At 38.2% G+C, this 21,896-nt stretch overlaps 2 protein-coding genes and 1 non-coding gene across 4 annotated transcripts; 1 reads left to right on the forward strand and 2 right to left on the reverse strand.

The window, feature by feature from the left end:
• Positions 1-338: 338 nt before the first annotated feature.
• Positions 339-411, reverse strand: trnak-uuu. The gene has a single exon. It is a non-coding gene; the product is annotated as a tRNA-Lys (tRNA).
• A 3,420-nt stretch (positions 412-3,831) lies between these two features.
• Positions 3,832-11,557, forward strand: ankzf1 (ankyrin repeat and zinc finger peptidyl tRNA hydrolase 1). Of its 2 annotated transcripts, none has more exons than XM_042494349.1 (16): positions 3,832-3,895; positions 4,265-4,395; positions 5,936-6,054; positions 6,151-6,253; positions 6,349-6,560; positions 7,099-7,208; positions 7,316-7,469; positions 8,254-8,476; positions 8,575-8,673; positions 8,846-9,013; positions 9,124-9,255; positions 9,372-9,654; positions 9,784-9,895; positions 9,979-10,146; positions 10,237-10,307; positions 10,436-11,557. In XM_042494349.1, the coding sequence occupies exons 2-16, from the start codon at positions 4,284-4,286 to the stop codon at positions 10,560-10,562; spliced, it is 2,193 nt and encodes a 730-aa protein (XP_042350283.1). In that variant the 5' UTR covers positions 3,832-3,895; positions 4,265-4,283; the 3' UTR covers positions 10,563-11,557. The 2 variants fall into 2 exon arrangements, with proteins under 2 accessions (XP_042350283.1, XP_042350284.1); XM_042494350.1 differs by having other exon boundaries at positions 8,849-9,013.
• A 97-nt stretch (positions 11,558-11,654) lies between these two features.
• glb1l (galactosidase, beta 1-like) lies at positions 11,655-19,350 on the reverse strand. The gene is made up of 16 exons (XM_042494351.1): positions 19,160-19,350; positions 17,817-17,986; positions 17,581-17,731; positions 16,451-16,511; positions 16,273-16,367; positions 16,012-16,192; positions 15,855-15,913; positions 15,635-15,756; positions 14,671-14,711; positions 14,434-14,552; positions 14,261-14,335; positions 13,461-13,550; positions 13,220-13,333; positions 12,917-13,048; positions 12,238-12,465; positions 11,655-12,132 (listed from the first exon to the last, which is right to left on the reverse strand). The coding sequence occupies exons 1-16, from the start codon at positions 19,223-19,225 to the stop codon at positions 11,929-11,931; spliced, it is 1,908 nt and encodes a 635-aa protein (XP_042350285.1). The 5' UTR covers positions 19,226-19,350; the 3' UTR covers positions 11,655-11,928.
• Positions 19,351-21,896: the final 2,546 nt, after the last annotated feature.

Here is a 21,896-nt window from a genome sequence, read left to right on the forward strand (position 1 = left end):
GTGAGTTTAATCCTCAAATTAGTTTGATTCTTTCATAAACAACAACTCGACCAGTAGGATAATGTGAGGTCTCACTGTGTGTAATAACAGCTCCACTTCAATTACTAGCTTTAAATTAAATGGTTAAATGTTTGGCACAGGTTTTGGGGCAATTTTAGGCTTCAGATGTCTCATACATTGCCCAGGAGTGCTGTTTTCTTTCTGCTAAAGCTAAGCTTACCAACAGTTGACATGCCATGCTGCGCTGCTAATTTCAGATGATGAGTACCTCTCACAAAATCCATGTGTTAACAATATATTCACATACGCAATACGTGGTGAAGAGAGAAAAACAACATCGCCCGAACAGGGACTTGAACCCTGGACCCTCAGATTAAAAGTCTGATGCTCTACCGACTGAGCTATCCGGGCTCTGGCAGTCTTCGCGGAAGTGCTTACTTTAAAGGGCGGAAGTGCTCTGTATCAGGTGCCGGAAAGAGCACCACCGGACCCGAGTTCGGATCTCACCAGAGCACGTCAACAAATCCTGAAAGACAATTTAACACTTTACCTAACATATAATACAATGGCCTCAATAGGCGATACATCTCTATCACAACACGAAAACTCTAGAGTAGGTTGACGCTGATGGTAGCTAACATCAAAAATACAACATACCTGTAAGCTAGCTACTTAACTTAGCTAACACGCGAGCTAACAATGTTTGGTGTCAGCGGCTAACGTTATGGCGAAATGCGTCATTACTGAAGTTACAAAATACCAAGCACATAACAATAATATACAAAAACTGCTATGGCAGCTTGCCAACATTAGCTTCAGTAAATATTAGCTCTTTGTTAGAAAACCAGGGCGCGATATGTTAACCTTGTTATTCCTTTCTCTTTGCTTGCAGGTCCAAGAGCTGCGGCGCGCCATCCAAGAAAACACCCGTGAACTGACGGAGGTCAGGCAGAAAAGACTGCGCGCTGAGGACGAAATCGTTGACTGGTACTGTCACAAGAATCCATGTAACGTTATTTTACGGTTCTATGGTTTACTTTTGTTAAGCTGGAGTTAAACTTGGTCCTCCGGAATACGAGTATAACATATATTGTAAAAAACAAACAAAAAAAAAAACCCTGCGTCTCACCCCAGCCATAAGACGTCATTACGTAACGTGGCAGTTAACTTTTAAAACTTTTTTAACTTAACTTATATATATATATAACTGTTTTGTAACTGTTTTTATGTTCTTCTTTTTTGGACTTTTGTTCGGCACTTGTAAAGTTTAACATTACATATTTTATTTTCGTTTATAGAAAAGTCTATGGCAGCATATATTTAAAAACAAACAAAAAACGCCATCAAAAGCCAAATAAGCTAAAGTGGAATTTATGTTTCTCTTTGCAGTTGTGTTAAATCAATGGTCTGATTATGTGACAAAGGGCCTCTGGGCACAGACATGCAAAAAGCCCAACCAAAACTTCTACACAGAAACAGGACACTAACACAGCTTGTGGTGGTTTTGGCTTTTTTGTGTCCTTTGTGTGTGTGTGTGTGTGTGTGTGTCTCTTGGTACTCCTTATGCATGTTTTTAGAGTTTTATGTGTCTTTGGGATGACTTTCTGTGGTAATTTTGTGTCTCCGTGTGGTATTTCTGTGCCTCTTTGCAGTTCCTTTGCGTCTCTTTGTGGTCAGTTTGAGTCTCTTTCTGGTCAGTAGGCTTTGTTTAAATTTGAGTTTGTCCCTTTCAGTGGTCCATCCATTGCTAAAGTCATTTTTTTTTCAGTATATTCAAAGTTTTGCATTCTAAATATTCTTTTTATTTTCTAAATAAAAAGTCCAAAATGCATATGATATGACTTACAAACACCTTGCATAATGTTAAATTGTCACAAAATAAAATTATGAAATTATGTGAATAACTCAATTTTGACAAAAAAGGTCATATTTAGTAATAGTTTAGAACACAGTCAAATGTTCAATGATGTGTTGTTTGAACAAAGTTAAGAAGGAGACAGTAAAAGGAGCCATGATATTAGGCTAACATCTATAAACTAGGGGAGGTTGTAAAAATCAAAACGGCTTTTTTTTTTTAAAGGCAGAAATGTTTAGATTGTTAACCCTAATTAACCCATTCAAGCTTGACTTGTCTTTAAGGTGATTTGGATTTGTCAGTTGAGTGTAAAAATCACCAGCTCCAGTGCCTATATGCAAAATGCTTACCAAATGTTGTTGTTATTGTTGTTGTGTTTTGTTTTTTTTTCAACTTACACAACTGACATAACAGAAAAAGCACAGTTGGAACTACTTGCGTTAAAGATATCTCCGTTCCAGTAAGTGTCCTGGGAAATATTACTTGTTAATTATAAAAAGGTTTTTCCTGCTTTGACGTGGTCAGAACATCTGCCAAGAGAGGGTTTTAGCTTATTAAGGTTGACCAAACAACACATTATGTACTATCATACAATACTGATTTTGTCAGTTCATATTTGCCTTGTTCTCATTTGCAGTAAAAGAGAAACAGAGCGAAGATGGGATTTGATGATGGAAAAAAGTGAAGTTGCTGATGTGTTGCAGCAACTGGGCCTTCTGCTGCAAGAGGCAAGGCACCTCTCTGAACACCTGAACGGTGAAGCATCTGCAGACAGGTAATGTGCTGTGCTACAACAAGCATAGATAAAGAGGGAGTAACCCCCCAAACCTGCATCTACCAAACTAACTGCCTCATCAAGAATAGCAAATTGTATATTTATTATCTTTCCAAAATCAAAGGAATGATTTGAAGAAAAGAAGTCAGTGCTTCACGGACAGAGTGAGAAGCCGCACTGCTGAGGTTTTAGAGGTGAAAGAGCGTCTGGCGGAGGCAAAGGCTCGCAATTTGGCTGGTAAGGGGAGCATGGGGAGTGTCTACATACAGGTTAACTTGTATTTGAAATTATGTATTTGTAATATATTATCTTTCTTTGCCAACAGCACAAGCTTTGATCCTTGCACCAGCAAGCAAATCAAAGAGAAATAAAAGCAAATCCAAGTGAATCTAAAATGTAATGTTTATTTTGTGGATTTCAGGCACAGTTGTTTTTATATAAATTGCATTTGATATTAATAATTGTTTGTGTATATGTTTTGTAGCACCTAATAATAAAGTGTTTGGTTTGATCTTGTCCCAGAGGTGCTTGTATGTAATAGCCCAGCAGGATAGCTCTCACGACATGATTTGATAGGACCTGAGACATTAAGTACATTACATTACATTACATTAAAAGCATGGAAAAACAGGAAATTACCTGAAAAAAATGCTAAAATAAAATAATCAATATCAATGTATAATATATATTTATACCGTTACCTAATAAATACATAATAATAGTAATATAAATATAATTTTATTCATATTTTTTCCAAGTTATTTGATTATTATCTAATGATTATCTTGCTTGTTATTTTTTTAAAGCTAATTTTCGTGTCATCTTTTACTTTTTTCTATTTTTTTTTTTTTTTGGACATATCATACCAAGTTGATGATTGCCCCCCCACCCCCCCCCCCCCCCCCCCCCCCAAGTTGCAGATTGCCCCCCCCCCATGTTTTAGAAATACATCAAACCGAATTTGCACACGTTTCATTAGTTAAAATGCTTGTGAAAGGCATCTGAGGAAAGCACAAGAAAGATGATGTTGATCCAGGGTTTAAAGGGTCTAGAGTACAGCAAAGATGTGATTACGTACCGTGTGAAATACATGGAGTTATATCACTTATAGCTGCAGAAAACAAATGCTAGTTTGCAACCTTTGGTCTGTGCTTTGAACGCCTTCTCATCTACGCTTTATTGTCGCTTCTGGGCTTCCGTAGACGTGTCGCGAGAACACAGTCTTAACACTGCGGTAGCGCTGCTTTTCCAGACATCCTTTTATGGTGAGTTGTTTGCTATTTTTAAGTTAGTAAATTGTAATTTATAAAAGTTGTAATATACTTAAAGACATATTGGCAGAAGGTGGACAACACAGCCTTTTAATGGACACAGTGGCTGCTGTTAGTCATCACTACACGTGTGGTTCAAAGAGCAGATAGTTACATCAGCTAAGATGACGCTAGCTTTCGGAATAAAATTGGTTTGTATCTGTTGCCAGGTAATAACAGTAATACTGTAAGAGCTTGACTAAGCTGTTAACAACAGACTAGTGTAGTTAATTATTGTGGGTATGTCTGAATGAAAGTTATTATTTTGGATAACTCCAAACAAAACTTACAATATGTTTCTGTGTTTTTAATGTCATTACTTAGGTCACGAGGAAAAACAACAATGACCACCGTCGCTGACTGCCGCTCCATCTTTCATTTGTCCCCAAATGACGAGGCTTTGATGGGACTGAGAGAAGTGACACAGGCTGTCAACACTGACCCAGCCTCAGCCGGTATCTGTGAACTGTAGCTGTGCTTTCTGAATTGTGAAAAAGTATTCAGATCCTTTACTTAAAAGTGCTAATACTTCTGTGTGAAAATACTTGACTACAAGCAAAAGTCCTGAATTCAACCTCTTACTTAAGTTAAAGTATTGAAAGTATAAGCGAAATGTGTGTAAAAAGGTTAATAGTGAAGGGAGTCATTCTACTGAACAATGGCTGCTTTCAGTGTTTTAAAATGTTTTTAGGATTAATATTACTGATGCATTAGTGTTAATGTTGCATTGTCCAGCGGTAATTGTAACTCCTTTTTATGTGCTTGTAGAGTAGGGTAGTCAAATCTGCATCATATGCTATAAGATCATCATGTGCTTTTAGATTGCTTTAGAGTGCTTTTTAGATCTCTGAAAAGGCAATTTTTCATAAGTTTACAGAAACAGAACACTAACATGGTTTTCACTGGACAGGAAGGGTATGAAAAATTGTAATCTGAAAAGTAACTTAAGCTGTCAGACAAATGTAGTGGATGAAAAAAGTGCCCTCTTTTATGAAGTGAAGTATAAAGTTGCATTTAAAGGAAATATTCAAGTAAAGTACAAGTACCTCAAAATTGTACTTAGGTACAATACTTAAAGGGATTATTCAGATTTTTTAAAGTGGGGTTGTATGGGGTAGATGTCAGTATGCTCACACCCAGTTTTGAAAAGCAGGCTGGAGTCCAACACAGAAGCTTATGTACTGCTGTGGAGTGGTCAGCAAAAAAATGTATTTTAGTCACCTAAAAAAATCAACACCAGTTTAAGTGTACAATATATTTAGACTATTATCACTGCTTTATCTCACTGTCAGACATTGATTTCCAGAGGGAAATCAGGCCGTTATATGGCTCTTTTCAAAGCCAGACTCCACTGAGAAAAACAATGATTTAAAGTTGATGATCACAGGAGCTGCTGGTCTACCGCTGCCTCGATCAGTAAGTTTGTCTGTGTTATTGTGGGATTTTGGCATTTAAAAGGGTTAGCTGGGATTCTCCTAAGTCACACAACAACGCAAACTGACTGGTTGAAGCAGTGGTAGCCAGCAGTTTTAATTCAGCAAGCTAAAATGACAGTTTTTGTCAGTGGAGTCTGGTGGCCTTGACAATTAAATAGATGGGGAACTGAAGCTGTTAATGGCCCTGTTGGAGCAGGATGTCTGACAGAAAGTTAAAGCAGTGAAAATATTCTCAGTATAGCATACACTCAAACTGTTATTGATTTTCTTTGGTGACTTGAATATATTTTGTTGCTGTCTCCTCGACAGCAGTACATTGGTTAATTTCTGTGCTGGACTCCAGCGTCCTTCTTCAAACTGGGGGCGTGTTGACTGACATCTGCTGTATGTAATACGCTGACTTGTACTGTACTCCATACAACCCCACTTAAAAACAAATCTAAACCATCCCTGTAGATGATGATGTACTTAGTGAAATTCCACCTGTGTGTTTCTGTAGTGAAAAGACAACGCCCTTCATTTTCTATTTGAACCTAGCCTTGTGTTGCCTCCCTAATAGAGCTGGAAGACAAATCCCCAGAGGAGGACAGACAGCGAGAGTCCAGCCTGGTTAGAGAGGTTTCAGACAAGATGGTCTGCTCAGCCTGCAAATGTGTCTTTATCAATCGTGAAGAACAGGTGACCACACAACTTCAAGACCCACTGATGCACTGAAGACTGTACACGAGCCCGATTCATCATTTAAGCAAAATATGTTTTGTCCTTAAATTTCAGATGGAGCACTACAAGCTCGACTGGCATCGCTTCAACTTGAGACTAAAGATTTCGGGAATGCCGCCGATCACAGCTGAGGAGTTTGAGAAGAAGACTGGAGCTGGTGAGGAAACCAGAGTCGCTACATTTAAACGAGAGCGATGGGCTGCTAAAGTGTTTGTATCAGTTGATTGATTTCTTTACATTATGGCTTTACAGGAGACATGTCAAGTATCTCAGGCTCAGAGTCCGATTCAGAGGACGAAGACTCCGAAAGTGAGAGTGGGGGAACATACAGCAACGTCACTGGTACTGATAATGAGAGCTCAGCTGAGACCAGTTTATTTACTGGTCGGCTCTCCAGCAAGGTGGTTTTCCAGAACTCAACTGGACAGTATCTGTCGGTGTACCGCTGCATTCTGCAGGGAAAGGTGAGACTCCGCAGGTGCAGCGCAGCACTGTGTCGGACCATAGACATGTAAATTTTAAGCCTTTGTGCTGGTAGTAGCAGTCGGTGGAGGCATCATGTTTTCAGTTTTTCTGTCCATCTCATTCTTGTGAATGCGATATCTCAAGATCTCTTAGAGGGAATTTCTTTAAATTTGGCACAAACTTTCACTTGGACTCAATGATTTGAGTTTGGTGGTCATAGGTCACTGTGACAAAACATTTTTTCGCCCATAACTCAAGAATTCATTTGCTTATCATGACAAAAATTCACTCAAATGTCTACTAGGATAAAATGATGACATTTTATATGCAAGGGGTCAAAGGTCAACTTTCATGTGACATTATAATAGTCTGCAAAAAAACACTTTTCCAGCTTTTTTTAACGCCGTAACTCAGAAACAGAATGGGAGACATTTAGTGAGATACTGAATCGGTGACACTGATCTTCGGTGCCTACCTTGAAAATGAGCTGATTCTAGTTTTACTGTAATTTCATGTTCTGTTCCTGCAATATTTCAGTCGGATGATGAGCTAGACAAGGCATCGTCCCTGAAGGCCATTAATGAGAAGACCGTGTGGGTCATTCTCATGACAGGTGGAGGCCACTTTGCTGGTGCTGTATTTCGAGGGTGAGTGGACAGATTTTTGGTTTGTTTGCTCTCAGTACCTTTGATTACAGGATTGCCAACTCAGTCGTGTGTGAGAATTTTCCCAACAAAACGTATATATTTTACAGAAAAGACGTCCTTCAGCACAAGACCTTCCACCGATACACAGTGCGAGCAAAGCGAGGCACTGCTCAAGGACTCAGAGACTCTCAGAACCGCAGTAACACGCCCAAATCTGCAGGAGCTGCTCTGAGGCGACACAATGAGGCGGCGCTAGTCAAGGTAAGATTATAGTTCATTTAACTGCGCGCTCATTTTTTTTCCTTTCCATTGATAGTTTTGTCTTTTATTTACAAAGTATAAACAAATTAAGCTCTCTCAGATAGCTAATGACGATCCATGTACTCCTCATAATGCTTTTTTTCTAGTACCATTTGAAGTTTCTGTTAAGGTATACATCCTTCTCTAAAAGTGGCAATTATATTTACTTTTATGTGAGTGAGTTGATGCATCTGCGAAGCCTCAGTGCTGCTTATTCACAGTCTGCTGGCTGTGTCAGGGCTGCTGCAGGGTTAATGTGGGCTCTTATCAAACATGCTCAAAAGATTGGATTATGTTGCGGGTGCTGGCTGTTTTTACTGAGCTTGGAAAATCCAGTTTTTCTCACAGTGCACCTGCAGCCTGGAACAACATAAAGAACAATCTAAAACTTACCTTGGTTTTATCCTTAAGCTGATTTTAAATCTCACTTTTAGCTGTTCTTGTATCAGATTATTTTGTCTAAATCTTAAGTAATTTTAAGTATTCTCAGGGGCTTATTATTTCACTGAACTTGCTTTTTATCATTCGTACCTTTTATTGACATCTTTATCTAAGTCTCTTAATTGTGTCCTTGATAACTATGATCCTTTTTTTGTTACTTTTTCTTGTCTAAAAATACGTTCTCTGGGCTTTGGCTCTGGCTTGTTTGATCATATGGTTACTTATAAGCCCATTCAGGGGGCATTATTGTTTGCATGATACAATAATAAAAAATATAAATTCTACATTGTGTAATGTTTTGCAGGACATCCAAGATCTTCTGGTCAGCTGGGCTGAACACTTGAAGGAGGCCTCTGCAATATTTGTACGAGCCCCCAGCTACAACAAAGGCATCTTTTTTGGTGGTCGCATGGCTCCGCTTGACAAAAAAGATCCCAGGATTCGCACTCTTCCCTTTGCCACACGCAGGGCAACCTTTCGAGAGACACAGAGGGCACACGAGGTGCTTTCCACTGTCCATGTTTATGGTAAACTGAATTATATCCTTGGAATAATGACATGTTATCTGCTCATTGTCATACAGCCAGGATATAATAAATACAGTGTGCGTAATATCTTGTTGCAGGGAAAGACACAGACGTGTCTGCAGTCTTCAGTCCAACTAAGAAGACCTGGAAAAAATCTGTCAAACCTACAGCACAAACAAATACAGATCAAGAGAAAGGTAAGCTCAAGAGATGAAACTGGACACTGTGGGCTTACACTTTGTTGAGGATAAAATATGATGCCAAAATTAAGCTTACTAAAATTAGAATGAAACTAGTATTTCACAAACACAAAGTTTTTTTACTGTGAAGTTTGGTGTTACAGTACACTTCCTTTATTTTTGGCATAAGCAGCAGAAAAGCACGAAAGCTCTGATGAAGAAGAGGCTGGAGAGATCCAGTTGGAGATGATGGAGCTGACAATAGGAACTCTGGACCTCAGGGAGTCTGAAATCTATCCCTCCAGGCACAGGAGGAGGAGGAGGAGAAAGAAAGAGGAAACCAAACTGCAAAATGAGGGTAGGTCTGTCCAGTGTGTCATCAAATAACTACATTATAGAAACCAAAGGAATGCTTATTTATCACATAGTTCTGCAAGGTTAATGAAATTTCACATCCATGTGTGACAGAGTTGAGTAACACAGAAGCAGATAATCAAGAAGAGGAAGTGCCTGAGGCTACAGCAGCAGAAGACGCTCCTCAAGAGACGCAAACAAAGAACAAGAGAAAGAGGAAAGCACAGAGTAAGAAACAACTGGAAGGTGAGTCAGTGCTTCTTTTGCACTGTTATGTTGCACCTGTTTCTCAGTTTTGCATTTCTCTTTACTTCTGGAATATAAAATGTTCAAGAAACGTATTGAATTTTCTGTGTCCTTAGAAATAGTTGATGAGTCTTCAGAGTTTGCCCTGAGGGATGAAGTGTTTACAGCCTGTAAGGTCGGGGATGTGAACGCTCTGTGCAGACTCCTTCAGCTTCCTGGAGAAATGTCAGAAAGCCGAGAGCAGACGGAGAGCAACCCTTTAGATGTCACAAGTCCTCTAACTATCCTTAATAAGCCCATAGACTCGTCGGGGTTCACTTTTCTGCATGTGGCCTCAGCTGCTGCACAGAAGGCTGTGGTCAGGCTGCTCCTGGACGCGGGAGCAGACCCAGCCTGCAGGTATAAAAAATAATATACTGAAAGAATAAAGCTATAATTCTTGATAGTGTGATAGCTTGCAGCAGTTGCAGTGAATGCAGTGAACCTAAGCCCGGGCTTTAACATTATTTCTGCAATATTTTATCACAGGAATAACAAAGGGCAGACCCCGTATATTGTTGCCCCTGATAAGGACACGAGGAATGTCTTTCGTAAATACATGGGCGAGAATCCTGACAAATATGACTACAGCAAGGCGCAGGTAAAAATGTGCAGTCTAACGTTTCTTATTGCCATTAAATTCAAGCAGAGCACTTATTTTCTTTTAAACTTCCGCACCTCAAGGTCCCTGGGCCACTCACAGCAGAAATTGAATCTAAAAAGACAGAGAAGAAAAAGGCACAAAAGGCACTGAGGAAACACAGAGAAAAAGAGCAGAAGGAGGAAAAGCGGAAACAAGAATTGGAGGCAGAGGAAAAGAAGAGGTTTGCATCTCTGACTGATCGTGAAAAGGTAAGTTGATGTGTGTTTCATCTCTGATATTCAGTTTTGTTTTGTTTTTTTTAACATTAAAAGTTGGAAGTATTGTTTTTTTGGTTACAGAGAGCTCTGGCAGCAGAGAGGAGGTTAGCAGAGCAAGTAGCTGCAACAGGCATCGGCCTCTCTAATGTCAAGTAAGTCCCTCAGGAGACATTCTCTCATTAGAGTCAACACGCAGGGGCTCATACATTTACAGTGCGAGCAGTACTGTAGCTGCTTTTTTTGCTCAAAAATGTCATTGTGCTTCTGTCTTTGTCTCCAGGAGGTGCTGGATGTGTGGAGAGTCTCTACTCGGGAAGATCCCATTTCAGTACCTAGACTATTCGTTCTGCACCCCTCGCTGTGTCCAAGCACATCGAAAAGCCAACACCCTCCCAGGCAAGACCTAACACCCCTGTGGGAAATCTTACTCAGAAGCAAGCTACCTCTTAAGTCTAACAGTGAATTTGTGCAGCCTTGATTGAATTCCAAAGCCTGATTTATGTCCGGGGGCTTGACACTTTTGATGAGTGTTGCTCAAAAGAAATTAATTGGTTGCGCGTCATTTTAAATTTATGTTTCGGCGAAAGATTCCAAGTCTTCTTTGTGGTAACTAGAGACCACCTGCAGTTTTTACAGTCAAAGTCTATTTCTGTCCCATTTAGTGAAGCGTAATCTGCACAGACAGCTGTTTAAATAACACAAATATCCTGCTGTATATGTGGTTTTAATTTATTAAAACTATCTACATTGATTGATCAGCTCCCAGTCTGTCTGAGTGGCAGATTCCCCTCTCTTGCTACAGTGGGCTGGGAAATAAAATCATTGAATCAGTCAAAAAACACAGTCACTGTTGATGAAAAAACTATTTTGGTGCAGTAAATGCCTGCTGTCAGTCAGCCTGGTGAAGGCAGTTTGGCAGGCCGCTGTCCTCTGAGGGCCTCAAGTGCTGCTGCTGACAGACAGCAGCTTCTGTGGAACAGAAGTGACGGAAATGGCGGCATTGGTTTTGATTGACAACTGCTATCTCAATGGCAACGTAAGTAAGTAACACTACCAATCACATTGCACAGCAAAATATGACGTTAACTGCAATTCTACACGTGCGACATGAAAGGAAAGTGTTGAGCGGCACTTTTTCCCTGTTGAAAATACATAATTTCTGTTGAGCAATACTCATCAAAAGTGTCAAGCACCCAACTGTAAATCAAGCTTAGTATAGCAGCGTCTTGGAAAGGTGCTAGTTTCATTTTCAACTACAAAAATACATTTTAAATATAATTCAGTTGTGGCTGATCAACTCAGACAACTGGAGGCGTATATTGTTTTAAAACATAACGTAATAAATGTATAATTTATTCAAATTATCTGCAAATATCAAAAGGTAAAAAAAAAAAAAATCTAATTCAATAAAAAACTGTCATACTGTTTTTACATCGCTGTCATTTTTTTCCCACAGGTGTTCAGTGAATGTTCAAACTTAAAGACAAAATCATCATAAATCACTGTTTGACTGAATGTTTTAAAGCAGCTGACACTGGAGTGCAACGATAGAAGAAACTGGCTACAAATGATACACTGAAATCTGAAGTGATCAAGAATAGTGATGCCACAGAAATAATAAGGAAAAAGCATTGCGCATTTTTCTCACATCAGGTGAATTGTTCCAAAGACTTCTATTTGGCTTTAGTCAAACTTGCTTTACACACATATTGGGATGTAGTTGCCTACAGCTGAGTGTTGAAAATATCGTACTACAATACGCAGTGCGGTCTGTTAAGACTTTCCAGCAGTGAAGTTGAGTTGAGGTCGGTCCATGAACAGAATCCGTAGGTGAGCTGGGGCCCCTTCCAGCTCCAGCACTGTGATGTTGTTTGGCTGGGTGGTGCTGAGCAGGGGTCCAGGGACATAAAGAGTCTGTTGAGGGCCCTTGGCTGGCCAGTATCGTCCCAGATTCATACCATTGATCCAAATCTGACCCTATTACAAAAAAAAAAAAAGACAATGATGAGGATACTATTACTTTTTTCTCTGGAATCATGAGGTAAACACACGCAGGAATTCAAGTGTCAACCTCAACATTACCTTTTTCCACTCATGGAGTTTGAGAAAGGTGTCCCAGGCAAGGCCGTTGGGCTGTAAGGTCCCCATGTAAAAGACTGGTCCAACTGAAGACTCTTTCTTAGGAGGTGGGCGAGACTTTTGACCGTCTGAATGAGGCCATCCACCAGCAATGGCTCCATCAATGTCCAAAGGGTAGATCTTCCAGTTAGTCAGTACATCTTTACCCAGGATCAGGTCGCTCAAAAGGCCCTGCAGGACACATACTGTTTACCATATAATAATTGTACTCTGATTAGGTAGGGTTTTTTTTAATCACAGTGACTGTCAAACAAATGGGAATACTTTTTTTAAAATAATTTATCATTTTAGAGTCAGAATTTGTCCAGTGGAGGAGTTCTCGACACAATTTTGCGAGAGGAAAGCTGCGTCCTGCGTTTAGCTCCACCCAAGATGATTCTGATTGGTCTAAAAGAAACACAAACAACCTTTACTACTTGCTTGGTTTTAGTGAGGTCAAAATAAATAAAAAAACCACTGATTTAGCAGTTTTTGGTTTTACAAATAAATCATTGAGGTTTGGTGGAACCCCAGATAATGAGGAAGTAAAGATAATGTCAACAAAACAAGCTTTAAAGAAGTGTTATGATTTGCAGAAAAAAATGTAATTTACTCTCTATCGTATTGGACTTTAATCTCTTGCCTTGTAGTCATTGATCTTGCTGCCAAAGTTCACCCTGCCCATGTTCTCAACAAGGATGTCCACAGTGTCCCCCTGCTGTCCAGTAAGGTTCATCACAAGAACAGTGTCTCTCTCCAATAGACCCTGGAAAACCTGTCCACACAGACACACATATATTAAAAAAATCATAACAACCTAAGTAAGAATTAGAATTTTCACAACCCAACAATTTACAAACAGTCATGTCTGGACTTAATTTGTGATGTTTTCCCTGTACCTAACCCTGACAAAGTCTGACAACAAAAGTTCATTGTGAAGGCTTACCCCATTGACGGACACATATGCACGGTCATGAACCCCATTCAGTGGAGAGATAAGTGGCGTAGGCTCTGAGAGGTCCCGGGGCAGGGTGGTCCGATAAAGCATGTATCCATAGTACTGAACACAATAGACATGACAGGTTGCAGACACAACAGTCTAGAAGTTCTCCATGTTTCAAGAGGTTTACTGTCACTACAACACTAGTCCCTTCCTCTCTGTTGTTGCCTTTAGACTGACACCGTACCTGTTTCATCTCTTCACATGTCAGAGGATACTGGGATTCCACTGGTCCAAGGGGCGACAGGGTGTTCAACAGATCGCTGATGTTGCCAACCTGTAAAGGCATTAATTATTTGGATCAATCGCGGCAACCTCTCTTGGGAGTTTTAGCACTTCAAAAGCTTAAATTGTACTGAGCAAAAATTAAAATGGAACACTTTGTTTTTGCTGCCATTTTTTTTACAGGTTCAAGTCAAAAATCAAAGACTTTTTAATGCACTTAATAGATACATTTGTCAAATTTTGGTCACACTTTTTTAAAAGTATGCGTAAGGGAGCACTTCTCAATTTTCCAAGACAATCCATCCACCCGTGAACTAAATGTTCATTTCATTACAATAAGCTTTCTCCAATGTTGTCTTTGTTAATTTGACAGTACATCCAACCAGCCTCACAACTGCAGACCAAGTGTAAATCACATCAGCTCAGAACCTCCTTAAAAACTTGCGACACCCATGGCAGTGTGTTTTGTAATAAAACTGCCCATTTTAGAGTGGCCTTTTATTGGGACCATCCCAAGGCACACTGTGTAGTATCAATGCTGTTTAATCAGCATCTTGATAAGCAACACATGTCAGGTGGAGGGATTATCTTAGAAAAGGACAAGTGCTCACTAACAGATTTTAACAAATTTGCAACCAAAATGTGAAAGTAATATATCCATTAAGTGCATAAAAAAGACTTAGATCCTTAATTTAAACGTGTAAAAAAAAAATGGGAGCAAAAACAAAAGTGTTGCATTTAAATTTTTGTTCGGTGTATTACCTTTTTTAGGGTCACAAAGCCGTAGGCAAACTTGGGAGTTGCTGGCGGCATGGGGCCAGAGGGAATATCTCTAAACTGTAGAGATACAGTGACACATTAATCATACCTTACACATATGAACAAGTGTAATCAGGACACCAGGCTCAGTGGGGGGGGAGTTCAATCAGTGCTACCTGCTTAATAACATCTCTGATGGCCAACAGCTTCTCTGTGGGGTCTCCTGCCTCAGACAGCGGGGCGTCATAATCATAACTAGTCACGACTGAGCGGAACCTTGTGTCATGATCAGCACCTTCAGGGGGGGCGACAAAGAGATAAATGCACCACAAGTTGAGCCTGTTATCTCCATCTGAATCGTGTGAACGGCTCAGATGATCCAAAATGACAATTAATGAAACCAGTGACTTTACCATTCCAGTAGCCAAAATTAGTGCCTCCTTCAAACATGTACCTGAGGGGACAGAGGGGCATACTTTGGGATTAGTGGGAACATTTACATGGACAGGTGATTTTCACTTCCTGGGACAGTGGTGGAGGAAGTATTCAGATCCTTGACTTAAATGAAAGTACTAATAGCACCCTATAAAAATACGCTGTTACAAGTAAAGGTTCTGCATTAAAGATGGTACTTAAGTAAAGGAAAATGAGAATAATCAAAAACATATACTTAAAATGTTAAATAAAAGTATCCAAATAACACAAATATAAAAAAGAAAAAACAGCCCCAAAACTTGAAATTATTCAAAATAAATGAGAAAATGACTGAAGTATTTATCTTTTTTTTTTTGCCAATTTATTTCTCTTCAATCCAATCAGCCAATGGATTAACAATAAACGTTTCAGCTGTACTTGTATTAACTATAGGGTAGTTTAATTTACAACAAAACATATTTTATAAACCTTTCTTCTGCTTTTTTTATGCAAAAATGTTCATTTGTAAAGGAACTAGTAACTAAAGCTTTCAGATACAAGTAGTAAAAAGTACAATATTGCCCGCTGGAATGTAGTGGATTAGATAATAATAATAATAATAATAATAATATCAGACTTATTTACACTTTTCAGATAAAAACAAAGATGCTTTATATATGGAGACATAAAAAAATGGGGCATGAAAAAAAAATTACTCAAGCAAAGTACAATTTCCTAAAATTCATACTGAAGCACAGTACTTGAGTATATGTACTTAGTTACATTCCACCACTGTCTTGGAAGCAGTTTTATCTTAAACCAGTGAGCGATGCATCCTTAAGAACAAGCTGGCAATATTCCATATTCGTTGGATTTGTTGACACTTAAAAAATAAAATAAAACAATGTCAGGAAAATTTGACCAGTGAAGAGGAAAATTCAGAAGTGTTACAGGGAGACATACATGTTGACGCTGGCCCCCATGGTTAGCATTTCTCCTAGCATTCTGCTGACCTTCTGGGCATTAACCACAGCATGCTGATCTCCCCAGTGGTCCAACCAGCCAGTGTAGAACTCCGAGTTCACCTGTAACATAATTTAAAACATTTTCCCACCATATGTTGTTTTGGTGAGTCAGTAATTGCAGCGTTTTAGGATTAATAAATTAAAATAATGTAATTAACCAGTGGCCCTCGAGGTTCAAACCGTCTTTGCCGACTGAAGGCTTCAGTTATGTTGGTGTCTGTAGGCGAGAATAAATAGCAGAAATTGTAAGTTTCCCTTGTTAATAACTTCAGGAAGTACAGGATGCTATATTAATTATTTTCATTAAGTGTCCACCTGTGCCAAAGTCTACTGTTGCATATAATCCCTCCAGACTCCCGCATGCCATTTCCTTGTCTGTGTTTCCATCAGTGGTGAACAGGACTGTGTCTTCACCCAGAAAGAAGCGGAACAGAGTCCGCAGGTGACGCATGTAGTTGTAGTCACAAGCAAAGTAACTTCCATATTCATTCTCCACCTGTAGCCAAAGAGGATTACTTATTAAAACCATTAAAATACTAATTAATTTAAAAAAAACGTACCCATTTAATGCTCTACCTGGACAGTAATGATGTTTCCCCCGTTGACATAAAGCCAAGGCTTCATTTTGGACAGAAGAACGGCAAGCCAGTTGCTGACTGCCTGGATATAATCTAGAGCAGAAGAAAACACATTAGTGGAGCATTAACTTTTAAAACTAAGAACAAAAGACACACACAGTAGTTGCACGTTATACCTGCATCAGCTGAGCGAAGTATGATATTTGGTTTCTGAAGTAGCCATGCTGGCAATCCACCCTGGGAAGAAAATATCAGGAAATAGATGCAGTGGAAGAAAATTGTTTCATCAAATGCTCAGCGTCATCAAAAATGCAAACAGGAAGTGGTTGGAGATCATGCTTATGATTTCTAAGTAAGGCGACTAAAAACCGGTCCACGAGTCTCTTTCTCACGAAATGGTACTCATGAATAGTAAATAGTAAGGCGCAATGAGATCCATACTTCTGAATGATATTTTAAAGCTTATAAAACACATGTTAAAGGTTTTATAAAGACCATTAAAATGGCGCAAACAACTATTTGCTATGTAAAGATATAGCAGAGTTATGGCATCCTGACCAGAGAATGAAGTCACAATCACTGTGTTTGTGTTCTAATCAGAGCTTCTCTGTTTTTTGTTGTGGTAGACGGTCCAGCTGTGTGTGCACCTGAGTCCCATGTGTGTATCCCACTGGCTGGCTAATGGTTGCAGCTCTGCACTGTGCTCATACGATGGTTACTACTGATAACGCAGACCTGACCCATGTTGTGAGCTGTGTGCAGGTAAACCCAACTCTTGTCTATGACTCTTGTCTATGGTATAGACTAGAGCATACTGTTCAGCAACAATATTGTTATATCTGCCGAGGAGGTTATGCTTTCGGTTCAGTTTGTTTTTATGTTGCTCAGCAGAATTACAGTAAAACTACTGGTCCAATTTTCATGAAACTTGGCAGTCGGGTGTAGGAAAAAGCCCATTACATGTTGGGACAGATCTGAATCCCGGGGTTTGTACACAAATTATTTTTCACGTTCATTAGATTGCGAGATAGAGCATTTGGTCTAGGCTAAGATCTGTGCTCTCTGAGTGCACTTCTAGTTGCTTGCTATATTTGAAAAACTGCATTTATAAAAGTGTGACAGATAAATCTTTGTGATGTTCCATGGTTTGTTTGTATAATGACACACTGTAATTTTCAGCTTGAGACACTTTCTTGATAATATATCACTCACTTATCGTGTATATCCATTCCTTATCTCCTTCTTCCTTAAGCTGTAATGTTGTGAACTCATTTTATAAATACTGTTCAAACGTTGAATTTCTCACCATTTCCCACTCTGCACAAATGTACGGTCCAGGACGCAGGATGACCAGAAGACCTGTCTGATTGGCCAGATCCAAAAAATGTTCCAGGTCTCGGTCCCCTGTGAAGTTGTACACGCCCTGTACTGTTTCATGGAAGTTCCAGGGAACATATCTGTGTGGACGCAGAGTAAATCTTTCAGTAAAAGAAGAGAATATGCCAAAAACATGCATTTCAGAGTCTGATGTGTTGAACTTACACTTGGACAGCATTGAGTCCAGTCATGTACATCTTTACGAGCCGGTCCTTCCAGTAGTACTGTGGGATTCTGGAGTAGTGAATGCTGCCTGAGATGAACTGAAAAGGCTTCTCATCTTTGAGGAAACAGTTGTTTTTGTAGTCTATAGAGAACGATCTTTCCCCAGAGACCTGCAAGAGATGGCATGATATCTGCTCTCGGAGGAAAAGTGGAAGTTTGCATTGACTCTGTCATCTCTGTTGCATGCAGTGAGTGGTGTAACATAACTAACATTTCATCAAGTTGACTGCTCTTGAGGTACAAGTTTGAGGTACTTGTACTTAGCTTGAGTACCTCATTTCCATGTTGTGATACTATATACTGAGGTACATTTTGGAGGCAAACTACTTTATGTACTGTCCTCCACTACATTTATTTTAAAGCTTTAGTTAAAAGATACTTTGCAGATTTAGATTATTCTAATAAAATGCATAATCAACTAATAAATTATGATATTTTAGATTGAGCTAGCAGTAAAGTAATTAAAATTATCTCCATTATTACCAGCCGAAACATGTAATCCAGTAATATTGCATGTGTTATACTTAAATAGTCATTCTGTATCATGAGTAGTTTTACTTTTGATAAGGGGTTGACTGATATTGGTTTTATAGGGCTGATACAAATTATTAGTAGTTAATGAGACCGATAACCGATATTTGGAACTGATATGCATTTACAATATCAGTGAAAATCTTTGTCAATATTTAGAATTTGTAGTATAATAAGTAGTATAATAACTCCAGCAAATGTTAAGTCAAAACTGAAATGTTCAACATCATAAACAGCAAGTTCACAGCAACTTTTTTTTTTTTTTTTAAATCACATGAAAATGTAAATAAAAATGAAAAAATAAAAATAGCTCCCGGAGGTATGCAAAGTAAAAGTTCCTCCCATACTGACACGTTCTTTGCACTTTTAATTTATTTTATCTGTGATCATTCAAATAAAATGCTATAGTATATTTCAATGATCATACTGCACTTTTACTTTGAAGATTTTGAATGCAGGACTTTTACTTGTACACTACTGTATTGCCACTTTTACTAAAATGAGATATATAGTAGAGTATTTCCGTTACATACAGAGTGATATTTATCATCTTCCTGGATTGGAAATTATGTCAGCATAACATTGAACACTTTATATTTTTTAGCGTTAAACTGAGAGAAAATGATCAAACCAATATAAAATGTTAAACTGTTCTTGTTTGAACGTGACGAAAACTTTGCAGGAACTACAGCCCTGTGACTGATCAGCTGACTTTTCCATTAATAAAGTAACTTACTGTATCTCTCTCTTACCAAGTTTCCACTGACAGATAAACATGCGAGGTTCACTCCAACGAAGAGTAAGACACCAGCAGCCATGTCCGCTGCCGTCCCGCGAGGACTCAACCTTAAATTAATTCATCACTTATTAGTATTAATCAATTATTATTTCATGTCTTTTGTCACAGCTCCGCTGCCTGCAATCTGTTGAAAAGGTACCATCAGCGTCCTGCCCGCTTCTAAAACACTGTCACGTGACTCTCAGCGGACACCTGCAGGGTCCTAAACTCCAACAAGTTCACCTCAACCTTTGACTTGTCTGCATGTAAGTTCCCCAGTCTAGTTCAACAGACAGTTCTCATTTTTTAATCATGTCAGTAATACCTATAGAAATTTTTGCTGGAAAAAATGTTTAGTGCACATTAAAATACTGAAAATAATCAGAATTTAAAACTCTAAAATTTAGTTTGACCATCACATGTCACTTACAACTAAATGGTTCATCTTTTTTTTTTCAACAATATTTTTATTGACTTTACATATTTAACTAACAGACACTGAATAAAACAATAACAATACTTGAATTAGACATAAAATAAAATAATACATAGACATACTGTACTAGACATACATAACAAAAAACAAAACAGACATATCAAAAAACAGATTAATAGACATAACTAAATATAGACGGGCTCAGTAACACATTAATTTCAAAATCACTGTGCACCCTGACGGCTAAGAAATTGCATTAGAGGTTTCCACACTGTTTCGAATTCTTCTGCCTTTCCCCTTGTTATATAAGTCAGTTTCTCCATTACAATACAAGATGCCATCTCTTTCACCCATACATGTATTGAAGGTATATCTGGTTTCCTCCAATATAAGGCAATCATCCTCCTGGCCTGCAGGAGTCCAAAATCAATTAAAGTCGCCTGTTTTGAATTAATGATAACATTTTGGGGAAAATGTTTCATCTTTATGAGAATACAAATATATTTAAAGGTCAAGTGTGTAGGATTAAGGGGGATATGAGGGCATACATGGTATATAATATCCATGACAATATTTTCATGAATGTATGGTCACCTGAAACTAAGAATCCTAATGTTTTTGTAAGCTTAAAATGAACCATTTCTGTCTGCATAGGGAGCGGGTCCTCTTGAATTCCGCTATGTTGTTTCTACAGTAGCCCAGAATGGACAAATCAAACACTTGCTCTATATAGAGCCATTTGCAAATGGGAGAAGTTTCAGTTTGTTGCAATGTCAAAACTCACCACTGCATGTCACTAAATCCTTCACACTAGACCTTTAAATTAAAATATCTAAAAATAAGTAACATGCTGATCAGCTACTTCTACAATACAAATATCTGGCTGGAGTGATGATATAGTATTTATCTACTGTGTCCACTATACTAGACTATAAAATACTGCCGCTTTACTACTATACATACTTATATATATTATATACTTGTATGCTTAAATATAATGTTTTACACACTGTTTACACCTCTGTGTATATATATTTATCATATCTGAACATTTGCTACATTCCTGTTAACATGCAATTTACTCATTTGTAATATTGTCTAGACAAATGTATATTTTTTCATTATTGTTATTTATGTTTAAATGTTTACGATTTAGATTTTCCTTTTAGTTGTGTGATTTTCTTACTTTTCTTTTTTTAAAGATATTTGATGAGCATTGTTGGAGGGTGCCTGAAACCTAAGATTTTTCATTGCCAACAACTGCTTCTCTGTAAGTGTTGCCCAGATGATAAAAATGAAGATATTAACCTATACATGTAACAATCCGAAATAAATAATGATAGAATATCACTGGAAAAAAAACAAACCAACAACCGTGAGGACTTAGAGACAAAAAAAAAAAAAAAACCCTGCAGAGAGCCACTGTGTGATATAATGCTGTCATACTATGCATTATGTAGGTTGAGAACAATACCATTGTGTTTGGCATGGCGAGGTAACAAAGCAGCCAGTTCAGGAATGGTTTGCTTTATTATAGCTGCAGGACACGGCTCTGCCTCTGTCTGTCTTTTCATGTTGTTTGACTGATGGCCACAAGTCAAATTTTAAGCCTAAAACGCACTGATTTATTTGACTATTTTTTAGATAAATTAAGACTTTTAATACCAGGACTACTTTCTTTTTTTGTGATGTTAAATACATTACCTGTTAGTCTTCTAATAACAATTGAATGAGTGAGATAACCATGTTCTTACAAAGAGCACTAGATGGCGCTTCAATACTTTAAAGAGAACGAGAATTAGCTGGGAGTCCTGTCTGAGATTTAACATTTTCTCAGTTTCATGAGAAAAGTGATGCTTTTATATCAAACTTTAATTCTTAAATGACTTTTTGTAATATGTTAAAATTAGCAAGCACAATGAACTCTCTGAAACCTGGATCTCCGTTTGCTTATTTGTGCTGCATTCAGATGCCTTTCACACACTATTTAACCCTTCAAAATCTGAGCAAATTGGTAAGACTTTTCTATTTTAAAAATCATGGCAAAAGACAATGAGCTACTTAACAAGAAATGCCCCGCAAATTTGGACAAAAAAAATGGACAAAACTTTTGTTTTTGCAAAAAAGAAATGAATATTAGAACATTGTCAAAATGTAAAAAATCAAATTAAAATAAAAAATAGAAATGTCCAGAGAATAATATATATATTACTGTAATTATACATTTAAAATTATGTTACAGAACAAAAGCATATACATGTATATTTTAATATTT

The sequence above is a fragment of the Plectropomus leopardus genome, chromosome 10 (genome assembly GCF_008729295.1).
Source record: "Plectropomus leopardus isolate mb chromosome 10, YSFRI_Pleo_2.0, whole genome shotgun sequence".
NCBI classification, from domain to species: Eukaryota; Metazoa; Chordata; class Actinopteri; order Perciformes; family Serranidae; genus Plectropomus; species Plectropomus leopardus.